General features: G+C 39.8%; 1 protein-coding gene and 1 long non-coding RNA gene across 2 annotated transcripts; one reads left to right on the top strand and one right to left on the bottom strand.

Annotated features, from left to right (window-relative positions):
* Positions 1–7,728: 7,728 nt before the first annotated feature.
* slc52a3 (solute carrier family 52 member 3) lies at positions 7,729–26,438 on the bottom strand. Its single transcript, XM_051653332.1, has 3 exons — positions 25,082–26,438; positions 23,817–23,940; positions 7,729–10,723 (listed from the first exon to the last, which is right to left on the bottom strand). Exons 1-3 carry the CDS (start codon positions 26,080–26,082, stop codon positions 10,508–10,510), a joined length of 1,341 nt encoding a protein of 446 aa, XP_051509292.1. The 5' UTR covers positions 26,083–26,438; the 3' UTR covers positions 7,729–10,507.
* On the top strand, positions 10,678–16,009 carry LOC127414943 (uncharacterized). Its single transcript, XR_007892873.1, has 3 exons — positions 10,678–10,740; positions 11,105–11,231; positions 15,942–16,009. It is a non-coding gene; the product is annotated as an uncharacterized LOC127414943 (long non-coding RNA).
* Positions 26,439–27,386: the final 948 nt, after the last annotated feature.

Below are 27,386 nucleotides of genomic sequence, written 5' to 3'. Positions count from 1 at the left end.
TCAGCCGGTGGTCCACCTGCCTCCTGTGAACCTGGGGGAGAGATGAGGCGTGGGGAGAGGGAATGGGTGAGACACACAGAGAGAGAGAAATGCACGCAGCCCTGCTGCTTGTGTGTCTGTGTCATTATGTTTTATGTTGTTTTAAGTTCATTTATATAATTAAAGTTTATGTCGACTGTTCAGCCAGTTCCAACCACCTCCTTGCCTGTCCTTTTATACTGTTAGTGGTGCTGAAACCCAGGAGGGAGGAGGAATGTGCTGTTGCGGAGTCCTCGCCGCTGCCATCTGCCAGGGGAGCAGCCGTGGCCATCTGCATGGGGACGGAGGGGTCACTGCCAGCCGCCGAGACCCGGAGGAACCGCTGCCGTCCGCCGAAGAAGGGGAGGAATGGTTCTGTCCACCAGGGGAGGAGCAAGCTAGCATCCTCCAGAGGGCAGAGGAGTGGTCGAGGACCGGGCGACAGCACGTCCGGGAGCCAGCGAGCAAGTTCTTCTCTCTCTCCCGAACCGGTGCCTCTGGCTCCCCTTTATCTCACTCTCCCGCTGATCAGCTGATTCAGTGCTGGCCGTGCACCATCACGGCCCGGCCACGCCCTCCTTCTCGTCACAGAGAGATACCAATTCTTTGTTTTTAATTACTCTGCATACTGACAGCTGGTCTAATAAATGTTTCTCTTACTTACAGGGATCAGTACATCCATCTTCAACCTGATCTTTCATATGGTGCCCTCAGTGCAGAGAGTCGGCATCAAACTGATGACATCTGAAGTGAAGTTTTGTTTAATTTGTTGAATCCAAAAGACCTCACTCAATTTGTCAGACCAGTGGCAACAAAATGATTCTGTATCTGCCCCAGTGCTAAAATTGTTTAACTGCTTATCATATGTCATTTGTTTTTATTTATTCTTACTTAGTTTTTTACTTGTTTATTAATCTTACTTATGGTTATAATGTTAACTCATAGTTAATATTAAATGATTTAATGTTTATGATTTTTGTGTAAATAATATTACTACTAATGAACTTAGCTTATTATTACAAACCTGTGGATTTATTAAGACAATTCTCATAATTATTGCATTATGAATTGTGTTAATTATTGCTTGTGTTGTTGTAAATACAAACTATTAAAAATGCTTTTCTTAATTATATTTAAATGTCTTTTATATGGTTACTTCACTTATATGAACTATTCAATTCGTCTATCCATTAAACATTCTTTTGGTAATAAAACTAAATATACATTTAAAAACTAAACAAAAAACAAATGTTACAGTTGCATTTTGGGAACCCCTAAAAGGTTCTATATAGAATCTTCCAGCTGGCTCAAAGAACCCTTTAGGGTTCTTTTGATAACCTTTTAGGGGTTCCAAATTTGAAGCGAGCGATAGAACCCTTTATGGTTCTATATGGAACCTTTTTTCTAAGAGTGTGGTGCGATCAAAATCTTGCTCTGTTTTTTCAGAGCATACTGACCAGTCCAACACAGCAACACTGGCTCAGCCAATGGTGTGAGTTTAGGGTGGGGCTGTTTGCTTGTCCATCCAATGTAAGAAGGGGGGTGGGTTCATTCCTCCTTTTATTTATAAAAAAAACAAAAACAACAACAACAATCGAGGTTACAGTGAGGCACTTACAATAGCAGTGAATGGGGCTAATTTTTGGAGGGTTTACAGGCAGAAATGTGAAGTTTATCATTTTATTAAAGCACATACATTAATTCTTCTGTTACAGTTTTTTACAATAATTTTCACACATTTCTCAATACTGAGAATGCATTTTCAAAACTCTTCATACAATCAGCACAACATCAGTCTATGTGGACTAAACTTTGGATCAGTTTTCATTGCTTTAACACAAAATCAATTCAGTGACCACATCTATCAGAAATCATGAAATCTTTTGTCACTCACTTTCAACAACAAGCAAAACTTTTTTGTAAAAGCAATATTTTGACACTTGTTTGCATACTGTTTTCAAGACTGCTAAACTTCAGTTCAAAACCTCACACAAAGCTAAATTTGACAGAATTTTCTATATTTCTATAATATTGTAATAGTATACTGAAATCAAGATAAACAAAATATATAATTTAAAATAGCAGCTGATTCCTGCTTTAGCTGAAGACCTACCCAGGTGTTTTGATTTACCTTAAATTGAGATTGCTTGCATGTATTTTTCTGACTGTGACTTTGTCGTTATTTTTTTACTGTAATTTAGATGGAAGTTCTGCTTACTGTAACTTTGTAACTTTTTTCCATTTTGAGCTATTATTATTATTGTGCCACATGCACACATGTGAAAATACATTAAAGCACACTGAAGAAAATTGCAGCATTTGAGATTCATTCCATTAGTGTAGAATGGAGTTCATTTGACACAGTGAAGTGCCTCTCTTGCTTTGTAACAGAATATTGGTTTACATATGTAAAAAATCAAGAAACCTTAAGCCAAAATTAAACATCTAGTAATGATTTCTGTTGTTTGTGTTTGAATGACAAAGTAATTCTACTGGGAGAAACAGTTTGCCAGTGTTATGGTGAAATTAATTGATTTTGAGAGATGCATGAAATGTTGTGATGGTGGAAGGGCGTTTTGGTTAAAGATTAACTGCTGTGCTAATATAAATGTTGGTAGAGATGACTGTGTGAAGAGTTTTGAAAATGTGTTCTCAGTATTGAGGAATGTGTGAAAATGATTGTTAAAGAACTGTAAAAATAATGTATTATTTCAGCTGTAAAGTTGTTTAAATCATCGTTTTTACAGTCATTTTATGGTTTAGGGTTTACGGCGTTACGTCATCATGAAACTGAAAACGTTAAAATACTACGTTTCGACCACTTGGGTCTTTGTCAGGCAGTCAGACGAAGACCCAAGTGGTCGAAACATTGTCTTTTCTATTAAACTACATGGGAGCATTTATAGCAGTGTGCTGTTCTCTTCTTGTTTCGTTAATTTTGTCGATATTTCATGGTGCACCTGCCGTAATGTCTGTATGTGTGCATAGTACTTCTATTTGTTACATCATCCTGGCAACAAAGTTGTAAAATTGGATAGACTTATAACTTTACACAGAAAAGGATAGAAAGTGCTTTCATCACACTAAAATCAGGTTTACACACATATTGTTTTTATCTTGTTGGTATATTTTTGAAACAGTGAGTATTTTAATGTTTACAGATTGGCCCCACTTCCACTGTAAGTGCTTCACTGTAACCTAGATTTTTTTTTTTTTTTTAAGAAAACAAGGGACAAGTCGAAATTTATTTTTGTGGTAATCAACATTATGCCACAAATGCTGACGATAGACCTTAACTTGTAGTGAACACGAAATATATTTCTTTAAGTTAAAATTATGGCTTGATTTCATCTGAGCCAATATACAATATGTGTTACACACAACAACATATTTGTTTACAATGCCTGGTCAGTACAATCAGGAAAAGACTGCAAAGCAACACTGAGCTGAATTTCCTGCACTGTGAGAGGACACAGGATAATATGCTCAGAGAAAGAAAGCTCAACATTAGCCATCTGTTGTGGAGTAATGTGTTGTTTAACCTTAAGAATGTCTTCATAACACATTCACGTGAGAGTTGATTGCTGAATATAGCTGTATGGGATTCACAGAATGACTGAAGTTCTGTTGCAGTAATGTGCTATATTCATGCTAATACAGTTAATGCGCTATTTTCCAGATGTGCTTGTCGTCAAGGTCATCCGCACCCACTAACACAGCACTAATTAGTATTCATCCAGCCTGGAGGGGAATTTCTTAGTCCTAATCCTCTTCTGAGATATGCAGGCCTGAGAAAATCTACTGTTGGCGAATATAACAGGTGAATTGACCCTCTTAGGAAGATTTGCAATTAATTTATCTAAAGTATCTTTCAGAAGAAGAAGAAGAAGAAGAAGAATCTAATATATTTTAACATTAGACTGACCTGTCATCAGTCTATCATTATTATCATATAGGGGAGACCAGGTCTAGTTGTCACACAGGGATGTTGTCACAAGGGTAATATCTCAGAGACAATAAGATTTTGCACTAATGTGTGTTTTCTCTAGCAAAGGTTTTATATGTTAGTTTCAAACACCTAGTTTGAAATGTTCTTAAATTAGTATACATTTTGTGAATTCACATGTTTTCACTAGCATTTTGCTATAGCTCTTGGGTAAACATAATCAAACCACACAGTAAGGCAAGGGTCAACTATATTATGAAGGCAGATTATTACTGAAATGTCAGGTCAGGGCATGTTGTCACATTTTTACACAGCTTGTCACATGTGTTTTTCAGTAAATTATAGACAGACAGACAGATAGATAGATAGATAGATAGATAGATAGATAGATAGATAGATAGATAGAGAATAATGTATGTCAATCTATGTCAGTCAGACAAAGATTTACTGATGTCAAACATGTACTGACCACAACAGACCTCAAACACTTTCAGTGAACAATAATGAACTCAATACAACAGACTAACATGCTCTCACTTCCTCACAGTGTTTCACATCCTAAATGGTCCCCATATGTCCCAACACACCGTCAGCAACTAAAGGATCCCAGTGGGACTCAGTTGACCCTCGCTGAACCTTTCATGTAAAAAAAGGGGAGGAAACATTTACATCTGCCAGACAGTGTGAATGACACAGAGAGCAGTTTATTAAAACATTATCAATGATCACATTACCGTAACACTTAAACAGCTGAACGCAGAAGACAAAACAGCTGATGCAGCTCCAGAGGATGATGCAAAAGCAATGACAACTCACTGTGCTCTAACTCCAGTGTTTCACAATGATGAATTTTGTAACATATTTCCTCAAATCACTGAAAAGGGAACTATTGTTTTACATCATTACTATCCCCTCTGAGAGGAACAGAGAATGATATTCTAAAAACAATTATATGTAACTATTTACAATTCACACTGACTCAAACATCCTCTCACCTGAATGAGTAGATTATTTCTGCCTATTTTGAATATTCTTTGTACAATTAATTCAAAAGAAACAAATACTATCAAGATGATGAATGCGTGCAAACGGAGTGGTTTATAAGGTCTTGTTACACAGCAATCTCGAATACTTGATTCTGATTGGTTAATCACAGCATTCTGCTATCAAATATATTTGGATAATGACTGCTAAACGTTTTATTTTACTGTTGTCCAACAAAAATTGGCAACCAATTTCCACATTACTCCACGGACTCCATGCTCTCTTTCTTCTGACATGATAAAATAATTTAAACTTAAATCAGTATTCATATCCATGTATTTCTTATCATCATTCTTCCCTCTTTCACTAGGTTGGAGAACATCATTGTGTCACTTTTCCATTCTCATTGCTTGTTTCAGTGGAGTCTCTGCTGATGGCTTAGGAGACTTAAGGGCATGTTGATGTTGTTGAAGTTTGGGGTAGAGCAGATGGAACTCGAGCAGTGATTTTTAAAGAGCCCTCAACCCTCTGCAGCTCTCACGTGACCGAAAAGAAGGAAACCAGGTGGCTACGCGCTCTTGGACCAGCTGGGACAGTGAAAGACCATCTGACACTCAGCCAGAAAACCTTACACTCCCCTCACTAAACACTTTGCATGTCAATACCACAGAAGCACAAAGGGACAGAGACAGACAGAAAGAGAGAGATTCAAGAAATTGAGCTAATTATCCTGGCATTCTACAATTTCTACCCCATTTTTCACAGCAGAACAATTGGGCCCTTACATGGATAAACCAACAGAGAACAGTGGTTCGTGAGTGTCTTCAGCATGTAAAGTGACACATATTGAGGGTGTTTGTACAGCTAATGAGGAGTGAATCAGATGACAGAAGTTTTGTAGAGGGTCCCTTTATACAAACAAGGACGTTTGAAAATATCTTCGGAAAATGTAGCCTGTGGTTCAGAAGGTTTTAACAATACAAGATGAAAAACAAGTAAAAATCTGAAATTCAAGGAGTCACATTCTTAGATAAAATGTCTGGAGGTTGATCGATAATGGCTGTTTGGGATAATTCAGCAATGTTAAATAATATTTTTGACTTTAATAAAAGCAGTTAAAATAGATGTTACCACACGAAGAAAAAATTTTCAGTGAGTCGGAAAAAAAATCCCTTTCTGCATAAATTGATTAAAAAAATAGGTAACACTTAAGGTTTCATTTGTTAACATTAGTCAACAACATTAGTTAACATGAACTAGCAATGAACAAGACTTTAAAAGCATTTTTTTACTACATACACTACACTTTTTACACATTTTTAATATACTAATTCATTTCTAAAAATCAAAAGTAGTATGTTAACATTAATGCACTATGAACTAACATGAATTAACAATAAATTATTAACTAACATTAGCATTCATTAACACCATTCATTAAAATTCTTCTAACACAAATATGAAACAAACCTATTCACCAATTTAAAGTTCTTCACATTCAATTATTTTGTATTGTCAATATTTGAACGGCAACACAGACAGACCCATATGATTCTCAGATGTCTCATAGTGGAGATTTCAGGAAAAGCCTTGTTTCCCCTGAGATGCTGACTAGAGAAGAGGGAATCTGCATGATCTTCTGACCTCTGGCCTACAGGCTTTGCGTGGGATGTATGGATGGGGGTAATTTAGGCTTTTTACACCCGTTAGGATCAGTCAAGCATTCCTGAGTGCCCAAGAATCAGGGTCAGCAGCTGACCCCATGCTCTCCTTTATTCTCTATGTCTTTGTCTTTCTCTTGAAACACACTGGAGAAAGGGATGAGTGAAATAATACTGCTCATTTTTTTTTTCATCTCATTCATTCATTCACTAATTCATCTATGAATCATTTCTGATGGTCTGTTCACCTGTAGGGACTCGAGCGGAGCATGGTATATATTTATATTATTAAAACAAATAGTTCCGTCCTTGGACGCTGATTGGTCAATACAGCATTCCAGCCATACTATATTCTACAATATAGTAACAGCTATGATGCAAAACTGTTCACCATATCACTTCAGATCACCCATTGAGAATCCTATTTTTTTTTTTTTTTTTTTTTTTTTTTTGCACAGCAACATTCTTTTATGTCAGGGATTTTATTTTGTACAGGAAGGACTATATTCAATTATGTTACACAGCCTCTCCTACCTTATTGCTTAAACCACAGCCAAAGGTCAAACTCACACCTGCTGTTTTCACACCTGGCTCGTTTGGAGTGTTTGATTCGGAACCTGCCATGTTTTCTCCCCTGGTTCAGTTCATTTAGGCATATATGAACACGGCAATCACACTCAGATCCGCACCAAAACAATTGATCCGAGACCTCCTGAATGAAGTGGTCTCGAACCAACTGCAAACGAACTCTGGAGCGGTTGGCTTGTGGTGAGAATGCAAACCAACAAACCAAATAATATCCCTATAAAAACCATGAACATACCTGATGGATCTGTGCAGAACAAATCTGTAGGTCAGCATGTCACTGTAATTCATAATCAAAACGTGGATAGAGCCTTTTGGCGACTATTTTAGACATTGCTCATTTAAAATAGCAGTTACTTTATAATTCCTGAGCTAAATAGTACTAATGCTCCTTTCTTTGGGACGGCGGCAAGACAAACACAGGTAGGACGACATTAGCAGCTTTATGACAGATGTAAAACATCTTTACTGTACGTAGCTTCATTCTTTCTGATGTGTGTTTGTGTGTGTGCACGGGAGAGAGAGAGCTCTGTGTCCATGAGAACAGGCACTTTTCAATACAGAAATAATGCAAAAGCAGCTAATGACAGATAAAAATAACCATGGCGAAAATTTTAGAATTCATATCCATCTGAGTGACGGATTTTATTTGCAGTGCATCCCCTGACTGGAATGCACATTTTGTGCCACGCAGAAGCCTTTTGCATAACCGTTACATAAACAGTACATTTGTAACAGTTGACAAATTTATGCAGGTATATCATTTTGACCGGTATTTGGATGCAATAGCTAAATACCTGAACAGCACACAAACTTTGACCAATAAGAGGACAGTTTGCTCACATGTGACATTTATTAACACAGTGTTGGTCCGTTTTGAAATGTTGCTTTGTGAAAGTGAACCGGACCAAGAAGAAAATGCAACATTGTAACAATTTAGCCTCTGTTTCGGAACAATTTAAATGAGCTACAGGTCTGAAAACACCCTTACACTGGCTGACATGAATTTGGCAACATACTTTTAAACCTTAAGGGTGCTTTCACACTAGCACTTTTGGTACGCACCCAGGGTCGAATGACGTCAAAGTTCGGTTAGTTTGGATAATGTGAACTCTGTTTTCCGAACTTGGGTGCGCACCCGTGAACAGCACCCGAGACTACCTGTAGGAGGTGGTCTGAGTTCAGTTGCACTGGGACTGTGGTGCAGTTCGCATGAGTGAGAAAGCAACCTGTACTGGGTCCGCACTTGTCCAGGAAGTAAAATGACTTGTGCATGCGTTTTTGCCGATTTAAGCATAATGACATCATCATTTGCACAAACACTCACACGTGCATCATGAGTGGCAGGGACACGCTGTGGGACACAGAAAAGGTGAGATGCATTTTATATATGTGAGTGAGTGAGTGAGTGAGTGAGTGTGCAACCAGCTGTGTCCTCAAAAAAGATGGTTTGTGAGCATCAGATATAGTCTTTCCCCTGGACATGTACAACTGCTGAATTACAGCATGCGAAGCACAGAGGCGCAAGTGTCGTTCACTCTGGTGTGCATAATGATACAAAATTAATAACAAACACACAAATATAGTGACCCACATTGTGCTTTCCATCATGTGCACGTTTGTGATGGTGCAATTTGATGATGGAAAAGCACCAGGGGTCGACAGAATCATAATGAGTCTGAAACCAGACAAACGCTGGGGGGCGCAGGGAACAATCGCACTCTGATTCGAGCCGCAGCAAATGTCCCCAGTGTGAAAACCACCTGGTGTAAAGTAGCAGTGCCATTAGCTGAATATATACAGCAAATGAGCAGCATCTAGTGGTGACATAGGTTTAACTCAAGGTCCAGTCGACAGCATCTGTGACATAATTTTGATTACCACAGATAATAATTTATCGTCCCCCAGTAAAACAAGCAAAGCAATCGTGGGTACAGTAGCTATAAAAGGCAATTACTTTGGCAGTCAATGGGGCATTGCTTTGCACTGGGACAAACGTACACTGTTCCAAAAGTATAGTCTCAAGACTTGAACATTATACATGTTAAAATGAGACAAGTGTGATAAAATCGCTGTCTAATCTGGTGTATACACAGTTATATCCAATATTTTAACTCATTTCATGACCAACATAAAAGCCCCGTAAATTTCACATGCATGGATTGGGTACTGCCAGAGACTGTTTAGCTCAGACACAGACCACTTGTATTAAAATGAATAGGATAAATTAAAAACCCAATATGGCGGGTGTACAAAACGAAGTCATGCCTAAGAGTTAAAAGAGCCAATCACCTTTTTTCAACAGAGACATCACCTGTCAGTTACCTCAAGAACATACATTCACATTAGCTGGACCAGCCTGAAAAATAGTTAAAAATAGTTTTAGTGTGAGCTAAAGGAGCACAATTTATGATACCACTGTTGTCAGATTTCACTGCTGATTTTAAATATGTGATTTGATCTTGACAAACCATTTCTGAGATTTTGGTCTTTCCCCATTTAACTAGATAGGAGCTGTACTTTCATGCCACTTGCATCCATAGAAAATAGCCGTTCGGAAGCATTCCCAAGATAGCGGCCAAGTGAACTGACTTGCCTTGAAAAGCACTTTGACACAACCTGAAGGAATTATGTCAGTAAAACATATTCATTCACCTAGAAATGTAGTCCCTCAGCTGCTACAACGAACTTTACAGCTGAAATAACACCTTTTTTTTTTTTTTAAGAATTAACACAAATATGACCTGCACATTTCTGCTTATTAACCCTCCAGTACATTCGCCAAGTGCATTACTGTATATACACTGTTGTACAAACCGAGTAATGATGCCACAGATGCATAGAACTTAACTTGTTTTGAACCAACAACATTCCTTTAAAACCAGCCTGAGTCAGGATTTATAACATAAAATTAGTAAACTATGTAATTATTAGATTTTGCCATAATATAGGAATGAAATATGGTCTAGAATGATCCAAAAAATATATGTGACAATAAAACATTTCCAGCTGTTAAGAAGACACAACACCATAATAATAATCCACAATAATATAAAAATATAAAAATGATGAATTCATTGGAAACTAAAATGATAGGGAAGCACACTGAAACAATGTTCGGGGATGTGTCAAACACCAGTTCAACATATTTTGTCAATATTTGCAGAATGGCCTGGCACACTTTGATGCACTCATGAAAAAGGATTTCATCTTTTCCACAGAGAGGGTCATTAGCTCTGTGCGCTCAGCAACTGTGTAAGTATTTAATTCCCCTATGAGTCCTTCACACCACACATGAATGCTGTAGAAACTCTCATGATAATGGACATTTGGTATTGCAGATATCTCCCGACTGGAAGAGATGATAGATGTTGATCAGGGGAAACATAATGACAGAGCCCAACAAGGAGCCTGCTTGCACTGCTGCTCCACACCACACGAGTGCACTGTGACTCCGGTCCCTCAGAATCACACCCACCATCACCTTTACATAAGACAGCAGACCAGTGAAGAACACCCACGACAAAACCTGCAGCAGGAAACAAGGTAATAAATATAAAACAAAAAACAATTGATGTCCCTCAGTCATTGTTGAAGTAACATATTTGCAAGTTTGTAAGTTCATGATATAAGTTTAGTTCTGTCATGTCTGACATGACAGAGGTTCTCAGATCCCAGGGGTCGGCAACCTTTTTGACATGGAGCGCCATTTTTTATTTTCCTGATTAATGGCTGTGCCAACGTCCACCCCAACAGCGCCTGAGTCTTCATTAAGTTATGCTTTTATAACTAAAGTTAATAGTTTATTTGGCTGTTTTTGCCAGTTTAAGCAGATTACTAGATCTGTGTTAAATATATAAAGCTATTTTTAATATCAGCTCCTGTTTTTCACATCTATGTTGGTGTGCAGTCAACAAACTGATGGACTGACGGAATGACTGACGCCCGGACCCCAATCAGCCTGATGAGGCAGCGAGGGATAAAGGCGACCGAAGACGGCAGCTCGAGAGGGAGAGAGAATTACGGGCAGCTGCCCTGTATGTGTTTGTGTGTCTTTTTATTTAATTAAATATTATTTATATTGTAAAGCCGGTTCTCGCCTCCTCCTTTCCCTCTAACCCCTTTACAGTAGTGTGACTATTGTTTAAAGCCATGTTGTTACTTTCGCCTGGCTCTGCATTGCGAGCCTCCGCTGACTGTGCGTGCACCTCCCCAAATGGACGAGGTGTTTATACTTGATGCGCTCACCATTGTACTATTCTTTGAACTGAAAGGGGGCGACTTGGAGTAATCATCCTCCTAATCCAACTGGAAGTAGCTGTGAGAATAAGTAATTCAAGCAATTACTTTAGACATACAGTAAGCACAAAGCAGGTGCTTCCTACAAATGTAATTGCTCACATTTACAAAATCAGGCAATTATGGCCGCCCATCAATATAAATGTCTCTTTATGTATAAAGAGACAACAGTTTGGGGTTAATTACTGTCTATCACCGTCAGTGTAGTTTAGTGACTGTATATATTTGTGAAGACACTGATGAATGAAAACATGGTACACCCCCACCCCAGAGGTTTTATTCCTCTTCCAACAGTATGTACAAAACAAATCTAAGCCAATATTTTTTTAAATCCTATGTAAATGAATTCTTATTTTAACTTATAAACTTTCCATATAAAAAACATTTAAAAAGTACTTTACTTAAAATCAGATAAAGAGTCTATGCTTTGTCGTCCTTTAAAGCCTCAAAAAGCACCTGATGGAGTTTGAACTTCACATCAGATTTCTTTGGGTCCACTTTCACAGCATGGCAGTCATAACTACAGCAAATCTGTAGTCTTCATTGTCCTGCTGCATGGCACTGTCCTTCTCCTGGTCCAGATTCTCCAATCTCCTCAGCAGGGCGTCTTCGGTGTTCCATTTTCATTTAAGCAACGAGCCTGTAGGAGATGGAGATGGTGACTGGAAGGAATGCTGTGCAATGCCTCTTGGTGATGGTGCATGTGAGAAAGGCAACGATGGAGTTGGAGAATGGAATTTGGGATGTTACAGGAAGTGGGGTGCTGGGAGGTGGTGATGGCGTAAGGAACACTGGTGAGGAGCTGTTGGAGGTCACAGTGTTTGGTGTTGCAGACGATGATGCAGATGATGATGCTCCAGGTGACTGTGTGGTCGTGGAGCTGCTTGTCTCTGTATGCTCCTCTCTGTTCATGTTATCTACCTCCTTTTTAAAAAAATTTAAAAGCACCCTCTGTGGGGGGCCTGGGTAGCTCAGCGAGTAAAGACGCTGACTACCACCCCTGGAGTTCGCAAGTTCTAATCCCAGGGCATGCTGAGTGACTCCAGCCAGGTCTCCTAAGCAAATTGGCCCATTTGCTAGGGAGGTTAGAGTCACATGGGGTAACCTCCTTGTGGTCGCTATAATGTGGTTCGCTCTCGGTGGGGCATGTGGTGAGTTGTGGATGCCGCGGTGGATGGCGTGAAGCCTCCACATGCGCTAGGTCTCCGCGGTAACGTGCTCAACAAGCCGTGTGATAAGATGCGTGGGTTGACCGCCTCAGACACGGAGGCAACTGAGATTCATCCTCTGCCACCCAGATTGAGGCGAGTCACTACGCCACCACGAGGACTTAGAGTGCATTGGGAATTGGGCATTCCAAATTGGGGAGAAAAAGGGGAGAAAATTAAAAAAAGCGCACTCTGTAAACACAGAAACTATATCATAAACAAGAATGCAAAATCTACCAATTAGTCTCCAATTGTTTTCTACTTTTTCAGCAAAACTTTAAAAAGCATGGGTACACAATTGGCTTCACCCATAAAACACCAACCAAACAAATTTATTTAAATCTAACTCAGAACCAATTGTTTATTAATCATTCATTGTGCTTAAAAAGCATTTGAAAAAAGAATAAGACAGATTTTCTAAATGAAACAAGATGAAACAGAGTGTTGTCTGACACACACACACACACACACACACACAACAGTAATACAACAGTAGTAATCAGTACTATTAATCTACTCTATGTTCCAAACAGTGACCCACCAGGAAGGTCAGACTATATTCTGGATAACTGAAATGTTATTAAACCAAACTGTTTTTTAACTCTTTGTTTTATGCAACTTCCATATTCGATTCTGCTTTACAAACTGGCACAGTCATCCAAGTTCGTTTAAAATTGGCAAAATGTTCTTGTATCCGCCTCGGTCACTGCTTTTTCCATGGACTTTTTTCTTGGTTTTGAAAAACTTGTCTCTCAGATTTTTCCATACTTTTCGGCAAATCGCTTCTTCTTTCCCCACCATGGCTGCAATTTCTTTCCAGGAATTCTGTGCCATCTGGCTGTCTCTATGATCCCGCATGGATGGATCATAGAGATGCCTGTACAGACGTGCCTGTTCGGCAAGAGTCGCCTCGAAGTCGTTCATTTTCGGATGCGGAGTCACGCGCACAGTTACAAAAAAATGCCATGTGCACCGCTACAAGAAATAAGGTCTAGATCACTGAATGCGCACGACCGCCCACTTCGCGATGACGTCATTTTTGCCATGCACTCCCTCGCGCTATTGCAGACACGTCGAGTATAAACCAGGCTTAAAGGAATAGTTCACCCAAAAATGAAAATTTGCTGATAATTTACTTAGGCCATCCAAGATGTATCTGAGTTTCTTTCTTCATCAAAACAGAATTTAAGACTTTTAAGGTCACGCGTCACATGGAGGAGGAGGCAGGAAGCGCGTCATTGTTTACAATAGAAACTTGCACAGAGCACAGACCAAGCGATGTTCACAAACCAAAACAGTCCAAAACAATTTCAAAACAATATAAAATAAAATAAAAAATAATTTCCAAATAATAATACAAAAAACAATGTAAACAATGACGCGCTTCCTACCTCCTCCTCCACGTGATGCATGACCTTACCAACGAGCTTACGTCATCCCTCTCATGAGCGCACATCACAGAGATGTACGGAAGCGAACATTTGCAGTTAAGAAGTATATAAGTATTGTTTTGTTTCTCAAAATAATCATTTGCATTCAGAAGAACTTTATTTGTCAACTGGAGTCGTGTGGATTATTTTGATGCACCCGAAATATGCATTTTAGACCGTCAAAAAATGGAGTACATTCACTTGCGTTGTTTAAAGGAGGAGGCCTGAAATGAAATCCTAAAAGACTTAAATTCTGTTTTGATGAAGAAAGAAACTCAGATACATCTCGGATGGCCTGAGGGCAAGTAAATTATCAGCAAATTTTCATATTTGGGTGGACTATTCCTTTAAGGAGGGTGTACCTGTATGCTGGGTTGGAAATCTCAAGGATTAATAGTGGTGTTTTCCTTATTACATCATGTGTTGTTCTGAAAACAAAAAGAAACAAATGAAACATGGAATTTAGGGTGTCATCAGCGCAGCGTTTTAACTTGTGCAGTTAACCGAAAGTGAAATGCTTGCACATGCTACACAAGTCAGTTGGTTACTGCAGTCTCATCACATTTTTAACTTTTTGTTTAGCCTCCCATTCAGCTGATAAAACACACTGCATGATCATGAGGAAGTATTACATCAAGATGCAAACTGGAATGCAGGTGCAGAATTTCATATAAATAAAATAGTCTACTCCACTCTCGCTGTTGCTGGCGTGCCAGTGATTACCCCTCCGCATGCCATAGGTTGCTGACCCCTGTAGCCAAACACTGGCTATGGCACCAGCACCATTTTGGTAGGAAAAGGGTATGGTGACCTAAAGTTATCAGAGCTATAAATGAGGGTAATTATTCAGAGGTGTTGAGAAAGCACTGGTATCTCTCACCTCGTCTGCCAGTGTTGAATTACACAACTAATCATTACTAAACATTCGACTTTGAAACTAGAAAGTTATTTACCACATGGGTTTGGATTTCTCTGGAAAAAAACATGGAGGTTTACCCCATTATTAGACTTATTTCTGATGTTCACAAAGTTTCATTCTTAGTCAGAATTTTTTTTTTTTTTTACAGGTTATGATAACATTACTTTAAAGGGATAGTTCACCCAAAAATGAAAATTCTCTCATTTCCTCACCCTCATCCCATCCCAAATATGTATGACTTACTTTCTTCTGCTGAACACAAACAAAGATTCTTAGAAGAATATTTCAGCTCTGTAGTTCATTACAATGCAAGTGAATGGTGACCAGAACTTTGAAGCTCCAAAAAGCACATAAAGGGAGCATAAAAGTAATCCATAAGACTCCAGTAGTTAAATCCATATCTTAATAAACAATATAATAGGTGTTGGTGATAAACAGATCAATATTTAAGTCCTTTTTACTATAAATCTTCACATTCTTCTTTTGTTTTTGGCGATTCACATTCTTTGTGCATATCACCACCTACTGGGCAGGGAGGAGAATTTATAGTAAAAAGGACTTAAATATTTATCTGTTTCTCACCCACACATATCATATAGCTTCTGACGATATGGATTTAATCACTGGAGTACCTTTATGTGCTTTTTGGACCTTTTCCTGTTCTGGTTGCTGCCGGCACGCTGCACAAGTCTGTTTGTTTGTAGCTTGCTTATTCCTCTACGCTTATCGTTTTATCCTTTGCCATTTTACCGCATGCTTCATTTTTTTTATCCCACTTTTCTACTGTTTCAACTGCGTATATATTACTGCATACACCGTTTTCTTTTTCCTCTTGTCTACATCTCGCATTTTGACTGCGTGCATTTATTTTCTCTCCTGTGTTTTATACAGATTATTGCATCAATCTCCAACATCTGCTGATCAGGAACCAACACAACAACAGCAAACAACTACACGAGGTATTCACATCGATCTTGAACACTTGCCGCTCATGAACAACCATAACAACAGCAACAAACAATTGCAATAAGTCATGGCATCCACTCATATTATCACTTCCTGCATTGCATGCCACATGTTTACTATAGCTTCATCCGTCAGCAGTGAGGGATTTACATGTGATAAATGTAAGGAATTAGTCAGGCTGACGGAGAAGGTTAATAAGTTAGAGGCACACATCCGAACACTAGTGGAGGTCAGTGAGAAAGAGAAGCCTGTAGATACTGTTTTGAATGCGGGTAGAACAGCGAGCAATACACACTTTGGTTCCGGCTGTAGAGCCCCCGCAGCAAGGTTTTTGGGTGATGTCTTGGTGGCACAATCGCTCAACAAAGCAACACCACTCTCCCATACCTGTTAGGGTTTCCAGTTGATTCTCCCCACTCAGTGATGCACCTACTGAGATTCGTTGAAAGAGCCCTGGTTATAGGATATTCTATTGTAAGGAACGTGGAAATAGAGACTCCAGCCACTATTGTTATACGCATTTCGGGGACTTGGGCATCTGACATCAGATCAAATTTACAAGTGCTGTCTAATGCAAAATGCAGATTTTCTAATATTTTTATTCATGTCGGCACTAACGATGTCCAGCATCGCCAGTCGGAGATCACTAGAGATAATATTGAAGAGGTGTGTGAACTTGCAAAAACTATGTCAGACAATGTAATATGCTCTGGCCCCCTCCCTGCATGTCGGTTTATAATAGATTAGTGTCACTGAATGGCTGGATGTCTGAGTGGTGTCCGGAGAATAGCATAGGATTTGTTCACAATTGAAAGATTTTTTGGGGTAGACGCTAAAGAGAGACGGACTCCATCCCTCCAGGGAAGGTGCCGCTCTCCTCTCTAGTAATTTGGCTCATAGTCTTAATAGTGAGAGTATTTGACTAACTGGGGCCCATGTCAGGAAGTAGACAAACTGGCTAATCCAAACGTCTGCCAGCTGCCTTGAGACGTCACACAGGTCACATAAACTACAACACACAGAGACTGTATCACCTAGATTTCACATAGAGACTGTGTCTGTTCCCCGAACTACCAAACACAAATCCCTCAATAAATAATGTAGAAAACATTAAGCTAAAACTTGAAAATGAATTTTTTTTTTAAGATAAACACCATGTAAATTTAGGGCTACTAAACATTAGATCTCTTTCTACCAAAGCACTAATTGTAAATGAAATTATTACAGATCATAATTTGGATGTGCTCTGTATGACTGAAATCTAGCTTAAACCATATGAATATATTAGTTTAAATGAATCTACTCTCCCAGGTTATTGTTATAAACATGAGCCTCGTCTGAAGGGTCGAGGAGGAGGTGTTGCTGCAATATACAGAGAAGTTTTTGGTGTTACTCAGAGGACAGGATATAATATTAAGTTTTGAACTAATAATGCTTAATGTGACACCGTCAGATACAAATAAAAAATCTCTGTTGTCTTTTGCCCTTGCTACAGTATATAGCTCTTCTGGGCCGTATTCTGATTTCCTTGGTGAATTAGCAAATTTTCTATCAGATCTAGTAGTTACTGTGGATAGAGCTTTAATTGCTGATGACTTCAACATTTACATAGATAATGAAAATGACACATTGGGATTAGCATTTATCGATATTCTCAACTCTCTTGGAGTCAGACAAAATGTGACAGGACCAACTGATCGCCATAATCATATGCTAGATTTAATTCTGTCATATGGAGTTGATGTTGATACTATAGAAATTCTTCTGTAGAGCGATGACATCTCAGATCATTACCTCGTCTCTTGTTTGCTGCGATCAGCAAATGTCATTCAAGCTACACCATGCTATCGTTCAGGTAGAACTATTCTTTCAATCACTAAAGATAGATACACTAATAATCTTCCAGATTTATCTCATATACTCAGTAAGCCAAAAAGTCTAGAAGAACTTGAAGCAATAACAGAAAATATAAATATAGTCTTCTCTAGCACTCTTGATAGTGTCACCCCACTTCATTGAAAGAAAATTAAAGAAAAAATCCCTGCACCATGGTACAATGATCACACTCCTGCTCTCAAGAGAGCAGCTCGGAAAATGGAGTGCAAGTGGAAGAATACAAAATTAGAGGTATTTTGCGGTGTATGAAATGATACTGTCTGTAGCTACGGACAGGCACTAAAAGCTGCCAAGTCAGCATATAATTTAGAAAATAACCACAACAATCCTAGGTGTTTATTCAGTACTGTGGCTAAATTGGTTAGGAATAAAGCCTAGACTGAACCAGATATTCCTTCACAGCACAATAGTAATGACTTCATGAATTTCTTTACTGATAAAATTGAAATCATGAGAAATAAAATTGGAATTATGCAATCGTCTGTCACATTACCTCAGAAAGCAGTGTCTCATCATTTTCCTCACAAGTAACTTCAATCCTTTGCTGTCATAGGTCATGAAGAGCTAACAAAACTTATCAAAACATCAAAAGCCACAACATGTATGTTAGATCTAATACCAACTAAGCTCTTCCCTATAATCTCAGAACCTCTTCTTAATATTATTAACTCCTCACTATCCTTAGGACATGTCCCAAGAAACTTTAAAATGGCAGTTATCAAACCACTTATTAAGAAGTCACAGCTTGATACTGGAGAATTGGCTAATTATAGACCGATTTCAAATCTCCCGCTTATGTCGAAAATACTAGAAAAGGTAGTGTCCTCACAACTATGTTCATTTCTACAGAGAAATTATATATATGAACAATTTTTGTCAGGATTTAGGCCCCATTACAGTACAGAGACTGCACTTATTAGAGTTACAAATTACTTGCTCTTATCATCTGATTGCGGCTGCATTTCTCTTCTAGTGCTTTTAGATCTTAGTGCTGCCTTCGACACCATAGATCACGACATTCTCTTGAATAGGCTTGAGAATTATGTTGGCATTAGTGGACTTGAATTAGCATGGTTTATGTCCTATTTATCAGACTGCTACCACTTTGTCTGTGTAAACAAGGAATTGTCCAATCAAACAAAAGTTAAGTATGGAGTGCCACAGGGATCCATTTTAGGGCCTCTGCTTTTCTCCTTAAATATGCTTCCCCTGGGAGATATCATCAGGAATTGTGGGTTAAGTTTCCACTGTTATGCCAATGATACCCAACTTTATATTTCTTCTAAACCCAATGAAATTTAGCAATTCTCCAAATTATCAGAGTGAATCAATAAAATCAAAGATTGGATGGCCAGAAATGTCCTTCTACTCAATTCTGACAAAACAGAGGTACTAATTATTGGATCAAAAACCTCTAAAAATAACCTGCTAAAATATAATTTGACTCTCGATGGATGTACTGTTACATCGTCTTCTGCAGTGAAGAACTTAGGTGTTATTTTTTTATACCAATCTATCCTTTGAAAATCTAATTTCCAGTGTTTGTAGAACAGCATTCTTCCACCTCAGAAATATTGCTAAGTTACGACACATGCGCTCTGTTGCTGTTGCTGAAGAACTAATTCATGCGTTCATGACCTCAAGACAAGATTATTGTAATGCATTACTGGGAGGCAAGTTCAGTAAACAAATTTCAATTGGTTCAAAATGCAGCAGCCAGAGTGCTGACTAGACCAAGAAATATGATCATATTAGCCCCATTTTATCAGATTTTAATGGATCCGGAGGCCTGGGAGGCGGCCACAGGGCAGGGATTGGGTCAAGAGGCCTGGGAGGCGGCCACAGGGCAGGGATTGGGTCAAGAGGCCTGGGAGGCGGCCACAGGGCAGGGACTGGGTCAAGAGGCCTGGGAGGCAGCCACAGGGCAGGGACTGGGTCAGGAGGCCTGGGAGGCGGCCACAGGGCAGGGACTGGGTCAGGAGGTGGAACCATTGGAGGAGGAGAATCTGGGGAAGCGGGCAGAGCCGAGGAAGAGTCTGAGGGCCGAGCCGTGGAAGGCTCTGGGGCAGAGCCGTGGAAGACTCTGGGGGTGGAGCCGTGGAAGGCGCAGCCGTGGAAGGCGGAGCCATGAGCAGCTTGAGGGGCGAAGCTGTGGAAGGCGCGAGGGACAGAGCCGTGGAAGGCGCGAGGGACAGAGCCGTGGAAGGCGGAACCTCGGAAGGCGTGAGGGACAGAGCCGTGGAAGGCTCAAGGGGCAAAGCTGTGGAAGGCGGAGCCATGAGAGGCTCGAGGGGCAAAGCCGTGGAAGGCGCGAGGGACAGAGCCATGGAAGGCGGAGCCTTGAGAGGCTCGAGGGGCAAAGCCATGGAAGGCGGAGCCGTGAAAGGCTCGAGGGGCAAAGCCATGGAAGGCGGAGTCATGGGAGATGGACCCAGGGAAGGCGGAGCCATGGGCGGCTCAAAGGGCAGAGCCGTGGAAGGCTCGAGGGACAGAGCTGTGGAAGGCAGATCCATGGAAGGCTCGGGGCTGAGAGCCATGGAAGAGAGTACAGGCCAAGACTGGGGATCGACCTCCAAGAACTCGAGTAGAGAATGGGGAACGACCTCTGCGGTCGAGAGCTTGGGTTGAGAATGGGGATCGAACTCCGTGGTCATGAGCATGGGCAGAGACTGGGGAACGACCTCCGTGGTCGTGAGCATGGGCAGAGACTGGGGAGGAGTCCTTTTCCTTCTCCTCTTCCGGCCAGCAGGGAGCATAGATACGGGGATGGTAGAGGCTACCGGCACTGGCTCTGGGACGGTCGAGGCTACAGGCACTGGCTTGTTAACCGTGGCAGGCTTGGGCATTGGCTCATTAACCATGGATGGGAATCAACCATCAGAGCCAGGAGAGGATGAGCCCACTCAAAAAATTATTTAGTGGACTAGAACGGAGAGGAGTTACCATGGAGATAGGGGCATGGAAGGTGCGGAGATAGAGGCCGTGGAAGGCATGGCGACTGGCCGTGGAAGGTGTGGAGCGAGGAGTAGCGGAAGGCTGGAGGATGTTCACTGTGGGAGGAGATTCAAAGTCCTCATCCTCCAAACCCACAGTGAATGGTGAGCCGCAAAGCTGCAGAGCTACATCCACATAGTCGGAGATCGTCCAGTGAGGACCCGATGGAGGCATCAGCTCCTTCAATGCACTATTCAGGCCAGCCCTGGAGAAACTCACTAGAACGTGGTCATCATAGTGCACCAAATTTGTGAGATGGAGAAACTCACGTACGTGATCCTCAACTGGATGGTCTCCTTGTTGTAGAAGGATGATTGCTACTGCAGGCAGTAGATCCATTTGGTTCGGTCAGTCCTTCTGTAACGCTGGGGTCTAGTAGTGGAAGAGGAAGAGAGGAGATGCAGGAGTGGAATCTTTAAATCCTTTAATTATAAACGTTGGAGTGGAAACAAACGCTGGAGTGCAAAACAAACTACAGGGCTAACAGGCTAACAATACAAAAACATGACACTTCATAGCATAGCACTTCAAGGACTGACAAAGGATAAACAGAACTAGAGGGTATTTATACAAACAATGACTAATGATGGAATGGAGGACAGGTGAGGAGGACTGGAAACAGGTGGAAGTGATTAGGGCAGTGAATTCTGGAAAACGTAGTGCAGGGGAAAACTTCAAAATAAGAGTCCTTGAAGAACTGAGGAAGATAGACTGTTTCGTATTCATTTTAACATTTTGTTAACTACATACAAAGCTTTGAATGGTCTAGCTCCGCAATGCTTAAATGACCTTCCACTATACTATATTCCATCACGTTCATTACGATCCAAAAATTCTGGCCTGTTAATAGTTCCTAGAATTTCAAAATCCACAAAAGGAGGTAGATCCTTTTCCTATTTGGCTCCTAAACTATGGAAAAGTCTCCCTAACACTGTTCAGTTTAAGTCTAGACTAAAGACTCATCTATTTAGCCAGGCATACACCTAATTTATCCATCAACTCACAATTAGGCTGCTTTAGTTAGGTCTGCCGGAACTAGAAACATTTATCATGATCTATAACTCTGCAATAATTGAATGGCATCGACACTAATATTATTCTATTTGTTTCCCTGTCTCAACCTTGGGATTCATATCCCGAGGTTACCAGAACCGGCCAGATCAAGCTTCGTTCCTGCTTGGTGTTGGACTCCACTGCTACGTGTCTCTGAGTGATGATGACTAAATGCAGCCGGTGCCAGCCAGACAACACTTCAGTCTATTACGATGGACTTCAGGGGATGAACTGATGCTAACTCCAACCATAAGACATGAGATACTTCATATGCCATTGCCTGAACCTTGGATTTAGGATTGACCTCACCAAAATGACCTGCCCTTTGAACTGCAATGCACCTCACTGATCTCTGCCTGCATCACCTTGGTCTAACGATGGACTGCACTCTTAAAATTGAATAAATGGACTATCGATTAATTGGCAACAAAAGCCTACATCAGCCAACTAAGAAAGGACAATGGATCTATGTGAACTGCAGTTAATCCAGGATGAACTTCAAAGACATTAGTCATTAATCTTACAGGTCATACAAAATCTTTGTTTAATTACTGGCCCTTAACACTTACTCAGTTTACTCATTTTAAACCATGACTTGCATTGCTCATAAATAACTAATATTGGGATTATATTCATGCTGTTTAGCCAGAGCGGAACTGGCCACCACAGTAAGCCTAGTTTCTTCCAAGGTTATTTTCTCCATTAACCAAAATCTTATGGAGTTTTGTGTTCTTTGCCACAGTCGCCTTCGGCTTGATCACTCGGGTTCTAAATACAATTATTATTTAAAGGTGCTATATGTAATATTTTTACTGTACTAAATCATAAAATGACCATAATATGTAATTAGAGAATAGCAAACATGCTAAGTTGAAATAATGGCTTCTCAGATAACAATGCTACAGCCAGTATATATACTTTGAAGTTTCCATTCCGGGACGGAATTTCTGTTTATTTGGCCTGTGTGATCCTGCCCACTGCCCACTCACCAGCAGCATTTCGACACCACCGGGTTGCCAGATTTGAATAAGTTTGCAGGCAAACAACACTCTGTGCTGCAGCCATGGAAGCCAGCAAACAAACTGGATCAGAGATAACAGATTCCACCTGACCTAAAAAGCCTCGCCATCCATCTAAAAACCACCATGACCAGAGGCGTAGTAAAACAAGGATAAATACTGGGGATGCCTTTGGAAGATGGAGACAGCTTAATGTCCAGAAATCCTTTAAAACGGATGCTGAGTTGGCTAATTTGCATGTCAACCTCCTGGCAACCCACATGAGCATCGAGTCTGGGGCGGGGCAGACAACTCTCCAATATTTTGAATTTGGACTGCAGTAACCATTTCAAACGCTTGTTGTCAATCTTTCATATAGCACCTTTAATTTTTTTTATTTTATATATACACAATTTACAATCATATTTAATCAAACTACACAATGATGACTCTAAGACATAGATATTACAGATTATTTTTCTTTTGAAGCATGATTTTCTGTAAAGCTGCTTTGAAATTATGTGTTGTGAAAAGCACTATACAAATAAAAAAGACTTGACTTCAAAGTTCTGGTCACCATTCACTTGCATTGTGAGGACCAACAGAGTTGAGATATTCTTCTAAAAACCTTTGTTTGTGTTCAGCAGAAGGAAGAAAGTCATACACATCTGGGATGGCATGAGTATGAGTGTGTAAATGATGAGAGAATTTTCATTTTTGGATGAACTATCCCTTGGCTTTTATCTTTTAACATTTAATTTTGAATGGCAACAATGATAGGCAAACATTACAATATTAGACAAAAAACATAGACAATATTTATATAGAAACAGGTTGAATACAGTACTATGTAACTTACTATTATAGCATCCCCTAGAGGTGTATCTTGGAGTAATGGGCAAGGACTCATGGCAGCCATGGCCATATTGTAGCCTCCAAAACCAGAGCCCAGCAGACACAGAAAACCCAGAAATACTAATGAGCTGGAAGAGAATCACATACACTCTCTGTTAGTCAATCTGTCATTATGGGGGCACATGCCAGAACCTTTCTAACACATCATCATGTGCTTAAAATGAATATCACGTGTTAAATACAACTTAAGCTCTATTGACAGCATCTGTGGACTACTGTTGATTACAACAGAAAATAATGTTGACTTATCATGATGCAAAAACCAATGAAGTTTGATGTTATTGATGTGTCACCATATTTGATTTAAAGTTTATTAATTGAATTTATTAATGATAAATAATACATTTTGGTTTATTCATCATACAAAGTGATTGTATTCTTTCAGAAGATTTGGAATTGATGTGACTTGAAGTCACATAGACTACTTTTATGACACTTCTAAATGCCTTTTTAGGTTCACCCAAAAATGATAATTCTCTCATCATTTGCTCAAATTTATATTGTCTCAAACTTGTATGACTTTCTGAATGAACACAAACAGAGATATTTTAATGGCGATATGATATCTGTTTGTCCATACAATGCAAGTTAATAGTGACCAAAATGTTTAAGCTCCATAAAGCACATTAAGGTAATCCATAAGACTCCAGTGGTTTAATCTATGTCTTCTGAAGCAATCCAATCGGTTTTGGGTTTGTTTTCCGTGGAAGAGAGGAAGTAGCGGAAGATGACATATGGGTGAGTAAATAATGAGAGAATCATAATTTTTGGGTGAACTATTCCTTTAAGCTTTAAAGCATGTCACTATCCATTGGTATTGTATGGAAATAAGCAATCTCTACTGAAAATGTATCCTTTAGTGTTAGGACATGAGGGTGAGTAAATAATGACAGAATTTAATATTTTAGTGTAACTATTCCTGGTGTTATGATAATACTTTGTAATTTGTGGTACTGTCACCTTGCCTGCTAGGCTTACATTGGAAGTGTATTACCCTACACACATTTTTCATTTGTTTTTACAAATTGAGGGACAGCCGTAGGTGTTGTCGAAATAGTTTAATGTGTATTTAACCTCCAATATATATTTAAAACACCCTCTTAAAATTACATAAAATATATGCAGCTTACAAAAACAATGCTCACAAAACCAAACATGAAAACATGAAAGATGGCTTAATTGGAACCAAGGAGAAGAGGAGATGTATACCGTTTAGGGAAAAACATGGCAATGATGCATGCTACTGGATTGGCCACTGATGACAGAGCAGCTGACAAGTGATAGGCCATATTTCCATAGGGCATACAGGAGAACGTCTGCACAGATGGCAGCAGTCCATTTGTTGCACCATTCACCCACACCACCATGAAATAGATGAATGCAAGCTGGTAGCCAGTGTGCAGCGGTACAGGGAGTAGCACTTTGATCTGCTTCTTTTTATCTTCATCTGGAATTCTTGTACTTGGATTGACGTCTTCCAAGCCCCTGCAGACTGTTGCCACAGTATCTGTGTCTGCAACAAGATTTTCAGTAGAGAGTTCAAAGGTGCGAGGTACACGATTTAGTATGATGAAGGCACCCAGACTTATTACTGTCATTACAGCTAAGAAGGAGAAAAAGATCTCTGTGGAGAAATTGGGGGAGAGGTACTGCGTCTCCACTTCATAGGTTGTGTCTCCAGTAAGGTTATCTGATGTATGTGACACATTGACACATTTTGATATCCCAACCCCTTGCGCCAGTGCCACTAGGCCTGGAACGAGACCACTCAGACCCTCTCCAATGAAGTATGTGGTGATGTATTTAGCTGGAAGTTGCATCATAAATGGCAGGAAGGTCACAGAGGAGGTGCAATCCACTAATGCGAGAAAGAGCGTCAGGATAAAGAATGCTGTGCTACGTGGTTGACCTAGGAGCACTGTGGTGTTCCTCCAAAACAAAGCCAGTAGAACACAGGCTACAACACCAATTGACAGGACTGTGTAGATAACCAGATTTTCACGTAGTCGTCCTGGACAGAATTTGTGTGCCAGGGTGACCAGCAGAGGGCCAAGGTTGGCAAGCTGAATGATGACTGTGAGGTAAGAGGGTAAGTCCCAGCCCTCTGGCAGAATATTGACTATCAGTGGAAGCTCCACCCACAAGCCATTAATGGACACCCAGGAGCCCAGACCAAAAGCACATGCCAAGGCATGGATGTACAGAGGCATACTGAAGACTTTGTAAAACAGCAAATGCGTTGGTTTGAGAAATGTTTTCAGTTTCAGATTCGTTACTTTGGTATCAGTTTTGGTGTGACGTCACTCCAGTTGTAATTACTTTGAATGTCTTCTTGCCTTTGTGGAGACATCAGCCAGTCACCTTTGAGAGAAACAAAAAGTAGTATTGTAGCAGGAAACAAGTATTGGCAATTGAAATATGAATGATAGGCAAGTGTGAAATCCTTCACACTTGCCTATTGTGAAGTATGTGTGAGACTAAACTGTAAGTAAATATACCAGAGCATTATTAATCTACACTGAAATTGACTTTGACTTTCTACTTTCCTGAGCTTCAACATTGCAGCTGTGGGGTCATTTTAATTGTTTTAAACGAAGTTATTTACAGGGCATGAAATCTGGCGCGGGATTGTGGGTATTGTGCACAATTTTATCAAATAAAGCATGGTCCACGTTCATAATGCCGGTGCTATTTTATTCACTTTAACATGGAGCTGAAAATTGATAAACCAATCCATACAGATCGCTCTCTCTCTCTCTCTCTCTCTCGCTTTCTCATGCACACTTGTTGAGTTTAGTGTGAGTGTGTGCAGTGAAGAAGCACATATTTGCTGATATTAAGATGTTACAGATCTATAAACTTGTTAATACTGCGTCTCTGTATGCAAGCGATAAAACTTTCGCTCCTGTTTATAATCAATGTTGCAAGCGCGAGACGTTGGAGCGATCTAGTTTTGCCGGCTTTCATGTTGTGGCGCTTCCTCATAATAATACAGCAAAGAGAAAGGCAGAAATAGCAAAATGCTTTGTGTGCAACCAGAACTGCTCAGCTGCAGGGTGAAGAGAAACACTTAAATGCCTGTTACATCTCTCATTTCCATCTCTCTAGAGATCCATCTGACCTATACAGGTATTTTCTCTGCCATGTGAATCAGTCAATTTAATAAATATGTAATAAAATACATAATAAAATGCCATAATATTAATAATATACTTAATATGAAATATATTATTATCTATCAGTCTTGATATACATATTATATAAGCAATGTTCTCTCAGGATTTCATCTGTTAACATTTTCAATGGATTTTGTCAACATTACACGGCCATTTTTAATGTAACTGGTGAGAATTGACTTGTACTCTTAAAGGGATATTTCGCTCAAAAATGAAAATTCTGTCATTACTAACTCACGTGTTGTTGCAAACCTGTATGACTTTCTTCCGTGGAACTCAAAAGGAGATAAGGGAATTTTTATTTCAGTCACCATTCACTTTCACTGTATAAAAAAAAA

Source organism: Myxocyprinus asiaticus, chromosome 24, assembly GCF_019703515.2.
Source record: "Myxocyprinus asiaticus isolate MX2 ecotype Aquarium Trade chromosome 24, UBuf_Myxa_2, whole genome shotgun sequence".
Taxonomy (NCBI): Eukaryota; Metazoa; Chordata; class Actinopteri; order Cypriniformes; family Catostomidae; genus Myxocyprinus; species Myxocyprinus asiaticus.
Note: the sequence above shows the minus strand (reverse complement) of the source record. Positions and strands in the feature narration are given on the sequence as shown.